General features: G+C 38.2%; 1 protein-coding gene across 1 annotated transcript in view; it reads left to right on the forward strand.

Annotated features, from left to right (window-relative positions):
- Nucleotides 1-13,488, forward strand: part of ZNF804A (zinc finger protein 804A) — a gene marked incomplete at its 3' end in the record, with an annotated part of 163,627 nt that overhangs the window by 111,925 nt on the left and 38,214 nt on the right. The window contains exon 2 of the mRNA XM_082284947.1: nucleotides 9,268-9,411. Within this exon, the coding sequence (XP_082141073.1) occupies nucleotides 9,268-9,411 (144 nt within the window). The remainder of the gene's footprint in view (nucleotides 1-9,267; nucleotides 9,412-13,488) is intronic.

Raw genomic sequence — 13,488 nt, forward strand, 5'->3', positions numbered from 1 at the left:
GTAGTTAATGATCATGGGCAGTGCTGGATGAGGGAGTTTATGATCACGGGCACTGCTTCATCTCCATGTGTTCATCTCGCAGCGAGAGGTGCCACGCAAGATGTGCTGCTGGCATCAGAGCCATTCCAAGCACAACCACAGTCCCGGTGCTTTTTTAGGAGTCTCCTTGGAAATGTCATTGGTGGTAGTGGCCAGTCACTTCTAGGTATTTTCCATCAGCTTGTGTATGGATGCTGGATATCAGGCACTTCAGTTTGGCTATCCTCATGGCAGGATTGGTTGTTATTGAATGCTTGCCTGGGTAGATAGACAGCACATAGATCAATAAAAATGCTTTCTCATGCCTTTTCTGTTTCTCACACTGTCAATTTCAGAAGTGTTTGCCCAATCATGTATCTTGACACATGGCTGTACCATAGTCCTTCGTTTACTCCTAATTTTCTAAGACAAAAGTGAAAAGTATCAAGTCAACCAAAATTTTTTTCTTCTCCCCTGTGGCCAGAGGTGGAATGAACTTCTGGCTTTTAGGCATGTATGAACCTTAGGTTGTATTTTCTCTTAAGCTTTCTTTGCCTTTCCCTTTTACTGAAATTATTGACTATCAACTATCCAGCCTTATGGCCTAAAATCTTCAAAACTAAAGTATTAGCATTCACATAATTATTGTCATGAGTTGCATCTATTCAAATAACTTCTTATACAGGTGAGGGTCACAGCAATGATAAATGCTTCATTTGCCATTTGTTCCTCATACAAAGAGTAAGACAAACTCATTAAAAGTCATCGGGAAAAGATATTTGCCATGGGTTGCTGGCTACTGTATTTAGCATATAGGCAGATGCTTCAGCAGCAGCTGCACTTACTTCAATATCCTTTCTTTTCTTTTTTTTTTCAACCTGAGGTCATTCAGACGTTTGCAATATTTTTTATTATGTTTTCAGAGAGAAGGAAGAGCAGGCTCATCTCATCTCAAAGATGCTGTTCTGGGTTTAAGACTGCTACAAAGTCTCTCCTAATTTAGCTAGCATAGATCTGCCAGGGTAAATCAGGATCCCTACAGGGCTCTTCTCATTGTTTGGCAGCTTAAAAAACAATCTAAGAAATGAAAGAACAGGATCTTCAAAATCTCTTTGTGTATTTGCAAAGCACTGTTCTTACAGTCTCATTTCTCCTTGCCTTGGTAATGTTGCTGCCTTTTCACTTACACCAAGCATCCTCATCATGCTCGAATAGTGATTGTGAATAGGATTTTGAATCAACTCAAGAGTAGAATAAATCTTTAGAAGGATTTTTTTCAAGGACTGTTCTCTGTGGCAAATTTAAACTTAATCCCATTTCCCATTCGGGCAAACTTTTTCACTGGGCTTCTGAGTAAAAAGATTTATTTGCATTATTTAACGGTGCCAAAAGGAGTGAAGCTTTTTTTTTCCTTTTTTTTTTTCTTTCAGATGAAGTGTTCTTCTGACTGTGATAACACTGAGGATTAATTTTAGGTAAATAAATATTTACTGCATCATATTGCATCATAATGCAAACCTTAAGATCATACATATTCATAATTAGACAACTGAAGGAGCTCAGGAGAGTAATTCCTAGTGGGTTTTGAGGTTTGATGCTGTGGTTGAGGGGCTTTTTTAACTGGAAGTTCCAACCCTGTAGCACGTGTTCTGTTTAATAACCAGATGTCTGTGGAGGACATGGTTCTTTCCAGTGGGATAAACCCATACAGACCATTAGCTACCCGCTGGAGTAGATTGTCCTGGTTTGCAGCTGGAATTGTTTCCTGTCCACATCCAGGACGTGTTGGGCAGATGCACAAAGCTTCCCAGGAGTGTTTCAGACCTGGCCTGGCTCTGAGGTCTCTGTCTCAGTGGCTGGGCAGGTAAGTGCTCGTGGCACATAACTTCAGAGCACATAACGTGGGGCCAGTTGTGATGGATCCCCCAAGCTATAAAAAGACAGTAAATTTGCATGAAAAGACTTAATAGTCTGGAAAGCCATAGTAAAATGGAACCACTAAATAAAAGGCTCTGTAAAGAAAAACCACTGAGCCTGCTGTGGGGATTTCCAGGAGCGCTGAATTCAGTGGGGCACCACATGCTCCTCAGTAGCTCTCAGCTAACACACTGGCTCTGAAAACATCATTGATTGAGTTTAAAATATGACTTGAAACTTCCTCAATACAACAAATGTAATGCTTGCATTTTTGAGACATGGTTTTATATTTAAACAACTATATATCAGGTTTTTTAAAAGTAGAACAGATTGCAGTTTTAACCAGTCATGGAGAAGTTGTGTTCTTCAAGAGAATAAAATGAGATAGAAACATTTTTATTTCAATTCATGTATTATATTAATTTTGTCTTTCTTTAAAAAAAAAAAACAATATAAGCAAAAGCAGAAAGGAGAAAGTACAAGAAAAACTGTTTTGAAAGCTTAGTAAGAAAAAAATCACTACAGACGATCATGCTAAAAATCTTGCGGAAAAGAAAATTATTATAGTCAAGCATGACAAGCCAGAGCTAAGAAAGCTGAACGCAATAATCACCAAGAACTCTCATCCTGAACATATAAGTATGCAAAATTCCATATGTAAGTTGTATCCTAGATCAATCACCTGCTCCAAATTAAATATATTTAATACAGGGTCCAATTTTCTGTTTCCCTGATGCCCTGGCCAGCTTTACTGGCAATTTTTCCTGGACCAAAAACTAACTTCACCAACTCATTAAAGCTTGAAGAGCTCTAGAGCAACTTTTTAATACGAATTAATAGCAGCCAGTCAGTTGGCAGTCAGTTAACCTGTAGTAAAATAAACAACTTGCCCTCACTCTGTCCTTTGCCCTTCCTCAGGTCCTGAAACACTTACAAAAAACATGGTCATAACCCTTGGATTGAGGGCTGCCAGGCACGAACACTGACATCTGTTCCAGCACTCAGTTTTTGTGCTCCAGAGGGGCTTTCCGTCCATCTCCGGGACTGCAAGTTCTGCAGGGTTCAAAGGCATTTCATTTAGTTCAGTGTGTCAGTGGAAGAATCAAATAGAGGAACTTGATTTTCCCAAAGAGTCTAATATGACACTCACCTGTCAATAGAATTATATTAAGTAGCTATGAAAATCTTGAGACATCTATGTGCCTCCTATAAGGAAATTAAAAGCTAAATGTTTTAAACCTCTGGATGTTTTAAAATCAAGATTCTGCTATAATTAAAGTAAGTGACTGGACTATTTAACATAGAGGGGTAAAGGAGATTAATACCAGGCTACTTCTTCCCTTGCTTATCATTAAGCAATGGCGAACATTCAGTGAAGATATTTTCTAGAGCTAAACCGCCTTTCCTTTCTACATGAAAGCCTCCTTCAGTTCCACTCTGTCAAAAGATTAGTGGTAAAGATGTGGTTGATAAATTTTTCTTCGCTATGACTAGACCTGTGTTTTTCCATAAGCGCTGATGAAGATCTCCTTCTTAATACAACCTCCCAAGCAAAAATGTGTGGCCAGCACTCTCACCTTATAAGTGTCTGCTCTGCCTGAAAGTAGGTTTTATAAAGCACTAGAATAAATAAATAATTCTACAGCCCTGTGCCCAACAGTTAGTTTTAATGGCAGAAAAAACCAATCAAGTGATTTTATGAGTCCCAGTTAAAAGTAATTATGCAGTATAAGTGCTTTAAGTAAGTAAATGAGACAGACAAATCTGATAACAAATTGCTGCCACGTCGTAAGCTTCCTTTGCAGTTAATTCAGTCTCACTATTGCAGGACACTGTTCTGCATTGCTTTGCTCTCTTCCGAGTCCAGCTTTAGCCCTGTTCTCATCTGTCTCACTCTATTTAGTGCAGTGGGTGTGGGATTCAGCTGCTTGCATTAGTAGGTGTATGGCTAGCAAATGTGGTGTTGCAAAATTAGGATGACTTTAGGAAGCAAACAGCACTAATGGGAATAAATTTTGCTATATCATTCTAATTTCACTATGTTATTTATCCTAATGCTAGGGTGTTTACCCAAACATGAAGTACTGTCTGTGTGTTTATTGGGAAGCTGAGAAACCAGTTTTATAATAATTTGCACGTCTTCAATAGCATTTTCAAGTATGCATTTTCAGCAGAATACTGATTAGCTCTCTTGTATGTAATAAGTGTTTTGGTTGGAACTGGGTGTCTGCAGGTAATCTTGAAGAGAAAATAAAGGTAGTGTGGGGTTTTTTCGGCCTCCAGTGTTCAATTAATATAGGATACCACTCCTTCCTTGGGCCCGTCCTCATCCAGTGCAGTGAAACAGTGAGGTCACTGCTGGAAACACATTTGCCCAAACGGAGAATGTCAGAAGAGATCAAGGAAATAGTATGTAGTGTTTGTGGCCTTGTGAGCTGTAGTTTGCTATTACCTCTCACAGCTAATGGGAAACTTTCAGGCAAGGTAATCAAAAAGACCTGACAATTTTCTTGGTAATTATTTTCCCAGTCAGTCATCAGTCTCCTTACCTATAAAACTGAAACTCCCTCTGCACTGCTTGGAAATGAATTTGTTAGGATCAATGAGTAATTTGATCTATGTATCTAATCACCTTTTTCCTTTGGTCTCCCCACCTTGATAAGGACAGGAACCTTATAAATAATTAGATTTGTTACTAGACTGTATTAATATTATTAATGTATTCTATTTTTTATTTATTCCTTCAAGTAAATCAGTGGATGATGTATAGCCTGCTTACATGAGGAAAAAAACTGCTATGCAAAGATATTTTAAAAAATTCTATATACCAAGTAATACCAAGATTGATAGCAGAGGAGATGTTAGTAAGTTGTACATTTTATTTCACAAAATCTGCTTCTTTGTGCTGCCTTTATAATACCAAGTAAATATACCGGAAATTAAGGAATCCGTTGTTAATTGTGCCCATGGATGTCACAGTTAATTGACTACAGGGAAGTGTGCTTTTAAGCTGTAGCTGATTTTTTTTTTGGTTTTTTTTTGGTAATGACATATTTTTAGGATTTTTTTGCATATAAATATAGCTAATGCAGAGTTTTGCCAAATCAAGAGTATTAATTTGATTTTTTTGGAAATGTTTAAAATACAATTTTGCTTTTTTGTTTTAGTTATTGTGACAGGAAAAAATGCTTTGAATATTTTTTGTGAAACAAGGTTACACTGGAACATCTGTAAGGTCTAATGGGCTCTGATCCAGAGGATCAGACCAGAGCAGCCTAATCCTCTCTAGGATGACTATACCAGTAAATTATCCTGAAGAAGGGGTTTATTTCTGTAATACGTTTTGCTTTGCAGTGACTGCAGGCCTGACCCTTTTAAGTCTACAGTAAATGCAGAATAGCTTACTGCAATAAAAGGGGCTCACATTTATTGTAAAGTAAGAATATTCACACTAGTAATCACCATGGAATAGAAAATGTATTATAATTTCACATTCTTCCTTTTTTTTGGCTAGCTGACCTTTCAGCAGATAGTAGAAGTATGAGCCTGAAGTACACTCCATAAAAATATCCCCAAGGCTGAGGCATCCAGTGAACTCTCCAAAGTTACCTGTGAAAAGAGTTCAGCACTCATGAACCTTTCCTTCTTTCTCTCCTCTCTCCTGGGAGCACAAAGTCCAGTCTGGTTTGTGACAGACCCTCTGTGAATAAAGCCTGCTCTTAATCCAGTTTATGAGATGTTTGCAGTAGCATTTGCACAGGCTTAAGGCTTTGGAGGATGGAGAAGATGGATTTGGAGAAATAAAGCCAGCTGATAGATGGGATCACTTATTAGAGATCTTTCATATAAATTATGAAAAACAGCTACAGTGAATTATAGCTGTAGGCTTTCAGGAAAAAAATAATGAAACTAAGTGACACTCAGTTCTGAGTTTCATTACCAGGCTGAATCCTAATTCAAAGTTCTTTTAGAACTTCCAGAATGGTTTGCAAATCTTGATGAAAATGAAACTAAGTTTGATCATATTTAACCAGTTTAAGTGAGTTTTTGGCTGCTACTTTACTCCAGGAATACTCCTCTCCAATGAGTTTCCAGGTTATTTCTGTCTGCAATCCACTGCCCGCTGCTCTCAAGGTCCAGGGACTGTAATTTTTTACTGTCAGTTTTTGGGCAGTTATCCCTCATCAAAATGGACAGGGCTAGGGAAAGCCTCCTCTGCCAAGGCAGCACTCCTTGCAAAATCGATAGTAACAGCCTAGCAGGCAGAGAACCAGCAGCCTCTGTTCTCCTGTTTCCAGTCTGTTCATCCTTGAAATCAGACTTTCCTCACTCCCAGTGCCAACCAGCAGCAGGAACAGTTGACTCAGTCCCAGCCCAGCCTAGGGGATCCCACGGCCACAGAGAATCTCCTGAACATCCTCCATTAAGGGTGTTCTTAAGGGGTTTTTTGTGTCTGTGCATGTGAAATACAATAAGCTGAAGCCTTGAGGTTTGTCTTGAGCCTCTGCCACCCCTGGAGGAATGGGAAATTTTAAAATTTGAATGAAGTTTAGTAGCTGGATAGAAACATCTGCCAGCCGAATACTATACAGCAGCAAAGGATATGGGTGATACAGGAGTTGCATAGAAGTGTTGGTTTAGTGCTGTATCATGATTTTAAAAAAACATTCAAAAAGGGAGAGGGTAGAAAACAGAGACTATGAATGAATTTGTGCATGGCACTGTGGTGTAGCTTGTTCTCAGATCTTCTTTTGGAGGCTATGGAAAGAATAAGCAGAGGTAATGAGTGGCCTCGGTGTAAGGAATGCTTGAACAAACCAGAACTATGTCATGCAGGAAGCAATACCTGAAGGAAGGTACATATACTTATCAATGACCCAGTCCAAGGGAATAAAAGGGAAATGTTTATGACCTTTTCCGATATGCAACAGCTGAAACCAGCAGCATGCAGGTGCAAAGCAAAGGGAACAGGGCTTAGTTAAGAGTCAGTTTCCTAAGTTGTACAGATCAAAATCTTGCCCAGGTTTAAAAGGCTGAAGTGTACCAATACAGCCATTCATATGTTCCCAAGGTCAAATACTTCTGGTTCTTGTCATTTAAAAGTCCCTTCTCCATGCATGATTGAGCTCCATTATTCTATTCCATCCCATCTACTTGCATTTAATTTAGATGTGTTGCCATTCTTTACTTACCTTTGAAATTTTGATGAACTATTGTAATGTAAATTTAACCATCTCCCCCAAAAAACCCCAGCTGAAGGAGTTTAGTGGTAGAAACCCCAAAATCCTGAAGAGAATTTATTACTTTGAAGTAAAGTTTTTCATGGGCTTCCAGTGCCCCTGCCTCATTAATATGCATTGGCATGCCAAATGTAATTGCATTCAGGTTAGGTTTTGCTGTGAAGAAAGTATATTGTTTCAAAAATGGTGCTTTATGTCAAGGACACCACCAGTGAAATTACAGAACTTTATTCAAGGTATTACACAACCTTAGTAAGTCTTGCAAAAGTTTGGTTGAGGGTTAATCAACAGCATGGTGTAAGATCTTTATGAAAAATTATCATTCAATTCACTGTTCTTGTCTTAGGATCCATCACATTGACTTTCATATATATATATATATATATATATATATAATATATATGATGTTTCGTAGTATTTCAGAGTTCTGATAATTCCCCCAAATCCCAAATTCAGATTTTTCTTTTTTGTGTTTTAATAAAGCCAAATTAGGTGTCATCCCTTTGTAGACTACAAGAATTACTTTCAAAGTGTTTCAAGGGAGTGTATTTCCTTAGGGTCTCCATGCTATTTCCACTGCTTTCCATACACAGCATCCTGGTAACACTTGAAGTGGTTTAAACCTGTAGTTTTTACTAGTTGGTACCAAGAGCTAAGTGCAGAGTTTCCAAGCGAAATTTCCATGGTGCATAAATGTATTTCCAAGTGTAAAGTAGTGTTATTTCTTGAAATAAAATGCTAACTCACTTTGGGTTTAAATGGAACAGATTTTATGAAACATAATTGTAGGGAGGTGTTAGGAATGTGTGAATTTGTCATGTGTCAGCCAATATTCAAAACAGCACTCTGAAGTGACTTGTGCAATTCTATTAATGGACAGAATTTTGGTGAGGGAGTACTTCAGTTTGGGTATGAATCAACAGTGTTTGCTAGCAGTCCAATCATGCTGAATTATAGTTAAAGTACTACTTTAAATAACAAGTACTTTCTGGATATAATTTTAATTTTATGACTACAATTCCTCTCTCTTTTAAATAAACACCATTGTTATGAAAATATTCTAATCTGATAAACATAAATTTTCCATTTTAAAGTCCCCAAAATATATTGGAAGTATATGAGTTGTTAGCTGTGAAAACTGCAAGCAAATACAGACTTTTTCCCCAAATTAACTCAGTTTTGATTACAATATCATCTTTTATCTTAATCTACCTGAACCAAAGAACTCACAGTGAAGAAACTTTGAGAAACAAATCTGAGGGGTTTATTTTGTTAAACAATATTTGACATGTTTGGGATGTTGTCCTGAGATTCTATCCCGGACAGATTTGTCAAAAGCAGGAACCATTGCACTGAGGGTATACATGTTCAGTGTTTAACTGGTATGACACTAATCTGGCATGACAGACCATTTCTATGCTGTTTCACAACAGGCCATGTTACCATCAATGTGTTTAGGGAATTAATAAATCTTGTATGTAATTTTCTCATAAATGATAAGCAGAGTTGGATGTGATGCTTTGGCTAATGTATGGTAAACAGAGATTTGTCCTAATATGGGATGACAAACACAAAGTGATGAAGTTAGTAATTACATCTCAGCTGTGAAAGTGATCCTCGTATTTCACGTGTACAGGCATTCAAGAAGGACCTAGTATTTCTTTAATTTTCTTTTTTTTTTTTTAGTAAGCAGACTTTCTTGTAAAAGCCTTGTAGCTAAACTATTGCCATTTGTATTCTCCTGCTTATTGTGCTTGGGTATACTACCGAGGAGTGAGGCTTGGATCAAAATTAACTCAAAAATAGCCTTCAGCATGATAAATATTTGTATTTAAATAGAACCCAGGGAAATCCTTCTAGCCTCTGACAGAGCCCCGCAGGGGAGCTGGCAACTGTATAGCAAACTGAAGTGTGCAAATTTTCAGCCTCGCAGCAGATCCAGTAAATATGTGCAGTGTAACACAGCAAATATGGGAAGGCTTTTAGTTACAGAGGTGTGTAAACGTTTACAAATATGATTAACTGCAGAGCACAAAATCCATTCGCAGCATCAAAGGCAAAACTAAAATTACTTTTTCCCACCCCCCTCCAGGATTATGCTGAAAAGAAAAACACGATAGCAAAAGCCCTGGAAGATCTTAAAGCCAACTTCTACTGTGAACTCTGTGACAAGCAGTACTATAAACACCAGGAGTTTGACAATCACATTAACTCTTATGATCATGCTCACAAACAGGTAAGAGAAATCTGCTCACTACTTCAACTATTCAGATAGCATAATGAAATAAGATGACCTTTAGGGTGGGCTTGGAAATCACAGTTGAGTTGTCCTCAATTTCAGATTCTGGAAAGCAAAATACAGTGTCTTCTTGGAAACAAATCTTATTGTGGAGATTTTACAGTCAAAAATTCTGAGGTGGGAAGAAAGAGACATTTGAACAGTTTAGTTGAGAAGAGAACAGGGAATGATGAATGATAATTAATAATATGATAAAAATTGTAAATGTATAATTTCCTTCTTACCAGTTTAATTTTTCATGTAAATGCGGTGGTATACTTCAGATATGACTTGCAACATTTGTTGCAACTGATGTGCGTAAGAAACTTGGCATGCTTTTTGGTAAACTTTCGTTTAGTGCAGACACAGTTCTGAAACAGCCTGTGACTACTTAAATTAGTGCAGGTACAGTTCTGAAATGAGCTACAATTTTATTTAAATGCAGAAAAAAAGTGTTTTAATGAAAGGTTTCAAAGTGTTAACTTTAAAGCATCAGTATTTATGTTTTTATCACCACATGGTATCACTTTGCCTCCAAGTTGTGAGTCTTACTTTGGTGACATAAAAGCAGTGCTTCCACAGAATGAGAGAGGCAAGGCATCCCAGGGCAGCATCCTGATCTGCAGAGGGGTTACATCTATATAATTCAGAGGGAAAGACAATGCATCTTGACTCCCCGAAGAGATATGTAATGATAGTGTAAAGATATGTAATAACTGTACAGAAAATTCCTACTTAGGCCACTTACCTGGTAATTATTCTGTACCTTTTTTTTTTTTTAATCTGGTGAAATCATATGGTTGTGTATCTGGATTGACTGCTTTTCATTCTAATTGAATCTCCCTTCTTCCTGTTATTCTGCTCAGGGTGAACATAGATAAGCTATTACATCTTTTGTATCTGTATTATATAGAATAATGATTGGCTTTTCTTTTCTTTAGCACTAGTCCCTGAAACATTCTTTCTCTCTCACTGGTATTTTTATTTAGCCTGTAATTTACACTGTCAGTGTGAGTGTTAGATTTGGTTTGGACTGTGAAGCTTTGGACCTCAGCAGCAACAGCAATCTGTGAGAAGCTGGAGAGAAAGATACATAGATAAGAAGCTAGCAGGTAGCTTCATTGCATTCTGTAGCTGCTTACTATGAGTTTTAGTTAAAGTACAGCTGGAACTTGATTATTCAGATGTTATGTTCACACAGCAGCACGCCACTGATGGATGGCAGGAGAAAAGAACTGATGGGCAGAGTCTTCCCTACATGACCTCACTTAGGATTTATATTTATTAATTTGTAAGTGCTGTGAAGCACTTTGAAATAATGAGAACCTGAAGGCTGCAGTCCTTGTTCCTCTCTTCAGTATTGATGAAAAATTGATTTTGAAGCTGAGGCCAGGTGTGAGACTGAACAGGAACTTTTTTCCACTGTTTCACATGCTAATTCTTGTTTTCTCATGGCCTTGGACAGGAGAGGGTGGGCACTGCACCAGCCTCTGATGGAGCATGGCAGATCCTGCCTCTCCGTCTTTTCTGCAGGGGGCCTGTGTGTCTATGTTTGCATGTGGCTCTGTGGATGTGTTTGGTGAAAGACAGGAAGCCATCCTCTTCCTCTGTTGGACCTTCACGAGTCTAATCTCTCTGCTAAGAAATCAGAAAAAAAATTAAAGTTTTCAAATAGAAAACCAGGCATGGATGCTTGTTTGGCCAAAGTAAAAATTTCACTGTTATTACTGGCAAATACAACTATTGATTCCTGAGATAAAATGTTGAGTTTAATTCTTCTGGAATATTTCTTTGTTGTGGCTTCTATTGGTGTTACGAAGAAAAACCCTTCCTCTTCCCATATTTGGGTGTAAAAGGTGGCAGGCAGCATATGCTGCAGCACAGGCTTGCTCTGATTTGCTCTGTTTTCAAGAACCTCATACCAAATGCTTTTTCTTGGGTAGTTTTAATAAGCTTGCTGGAGACATATGCAGGTGCTACTGTTGAATGCTCTGGTTTTGTCCTGGGACTTCCTACCTCAATGGCAGAAGTTTTCCAGCAGTTCAGTAGAGGGGGGAGGAACTTGTAATCTCTCTTTGGGTTTTGCTTAATATTTTTTCTTTTTTTTCCTTCTATCACACCTTTCTACAATAATGGACAGGTGAGGGGAAGTACTTAGTACAAAGAGTTTCCCAATACCCAAGGACAGTTGTAAGCTGTGCAGCCAGTTTGGTTTCAGTGATCCCAGCACCCGAGAGTGATCTCTGGATGATCAAATGGATGAAAGCTCTGACTAAAGCTGAGCTCGTCCCAGCTTTTCTGAAAAGCCATATTTAATCCTAATTGTGCAGTCTGTTATCACACCATCTAAGCCATGGGAGGGTTTGGCAGAGTAAATGTTCCTAACAGCTCCTGTACCTCAATTCTATTGTAAAAGATTTTCTTTCCATCCGTTCAAATGTTGCTAGCAAAGAAAATTTACAGGATTTAAACCAGAAGATTTATTATGTGTGTTTCCTCCATTGGCTGGGAGGCCCTGTGCTGCCAGGTGTTGGTTGTGTTTTGATTTGTTGTGTCTTAACAGCTTCTGAACACCCACTTTGAGATAGTATGAGTACCTTCTGAGCAGTCCAGAGAGAAAGAGCAGGACTAGGGTAAACCACATTTTATTTCCTAGGACCTGAAGGAGTTCAGTGTCTCAAGAGTCCCACTGCTTCTGTTAGTGTTTTCCTGTTCTTAGCTTTTACAATATTGTTTGGAGAGCATATCTATAGCCTTTATGAAATACTCCAGGAAAAGCAACTTGCAAGCAGTCAGTAGTAACAGAGAAAAATGGACTCTCTGCTTTGCTTTGAAAGTTTAGACAAAGAAAAAAAATACCAAACAAAATAAAATGCTCGTGTCTTTAAAAGCAGCAATGTCTTGAGCTCACTACAGAGAGATGAGTAACTAAGGCAGAACTGCTATTATTTACTATAGTAATGAGAGAATTGCTATTTGATAATGATGGCCTAAACCCACAGAATGTGGGATCTGAGACCCGTGCCAGGGCTTTAAAAACATCTGTATGACTCTATGCAGCATTTCCTCCATCTCTGGAAGGAGCTCTGTGAAGTGCTGAAAACCCCTGCCTGAGCTCCTCGAGACACTGCGTGTTTGATAAATGTGGCTGAGCATTAAGTCTGAGCCTCTGAGTGACCTTCGTGTTGTAGCTGCTTGGGCTTGGTGAGTTGTGCTGTCCTGGTGAAGAAATCTGGACCACACAGTGCGGTCCCCTGCACCAGTCATTCCTCCAGAGACTTTTGTCACTACAGGGACAAATTGGGTTTGAAGGTCTCCATCCCAGAACTTCTGATTATTCACCTAATACCATGGCAGCACACTCGAGATTGGTGTTCTTTCCCCTCCCAGGAGGACTCTTCCAAATACCAAACAACAACAATAACAGCGAAAGCTGTGATGAAAAATAAATAGCCCTAATGTATTTGCATTTACAGATGAAAATACAATCAATTAAGTGAATTTTTCCCCACAAAATCTGAGGTCATTTCTCAAACTGTTTCTTCTGGATGAAAATGATCTCTGTGCTCTACAAATATATTTAAAATTGTACGCATAATAATGCACAAATTATGCAGAAAGACTAAATTAGTAGTTGTCCCCTTTCCTGATTCCAGACACAGATTTCTCCTGTCTACATTTTTCTCCTCTCCTTGTATGTTTTTCTTTGCATTTTTTGACATCAGTGCCAAATAAGCTCGAGATACTCTCTATTCACATTAGAGAATACCAATCTCTAGTCAGTCAAAAATCCAAACTTAAGTAAGTTTCATGTATTTGAATAAATATTTCATGGAATATGGGTGGAGAACAAGAAATTTGTAAGTGGGAAGGTGTGATTAGGCATAACAATAATATAACCCCCAACCTTTCACAAAATCTGTACCTCCTATGAGTTATGAGGCATGTAAGGTATAAATTAAAAAGAGCAATATAGCACATTTGGGATGCCAGTATTCCCAGCAAAGATAATTGGATGTTAGCAGTTGTTTGAGT

Source organism: Coloeus monedula (assembly GCF_965178545.1).
Source record: "Coloeus monedula genome assembly, chromosome: 7".
Classification (NCBI taxonomy): domain Eukaryota; kingdom Metazoa; phylum Chordata; class Aves; order Passeriformes; family Corvidae; genus Coloeus; species Coloeus monedula.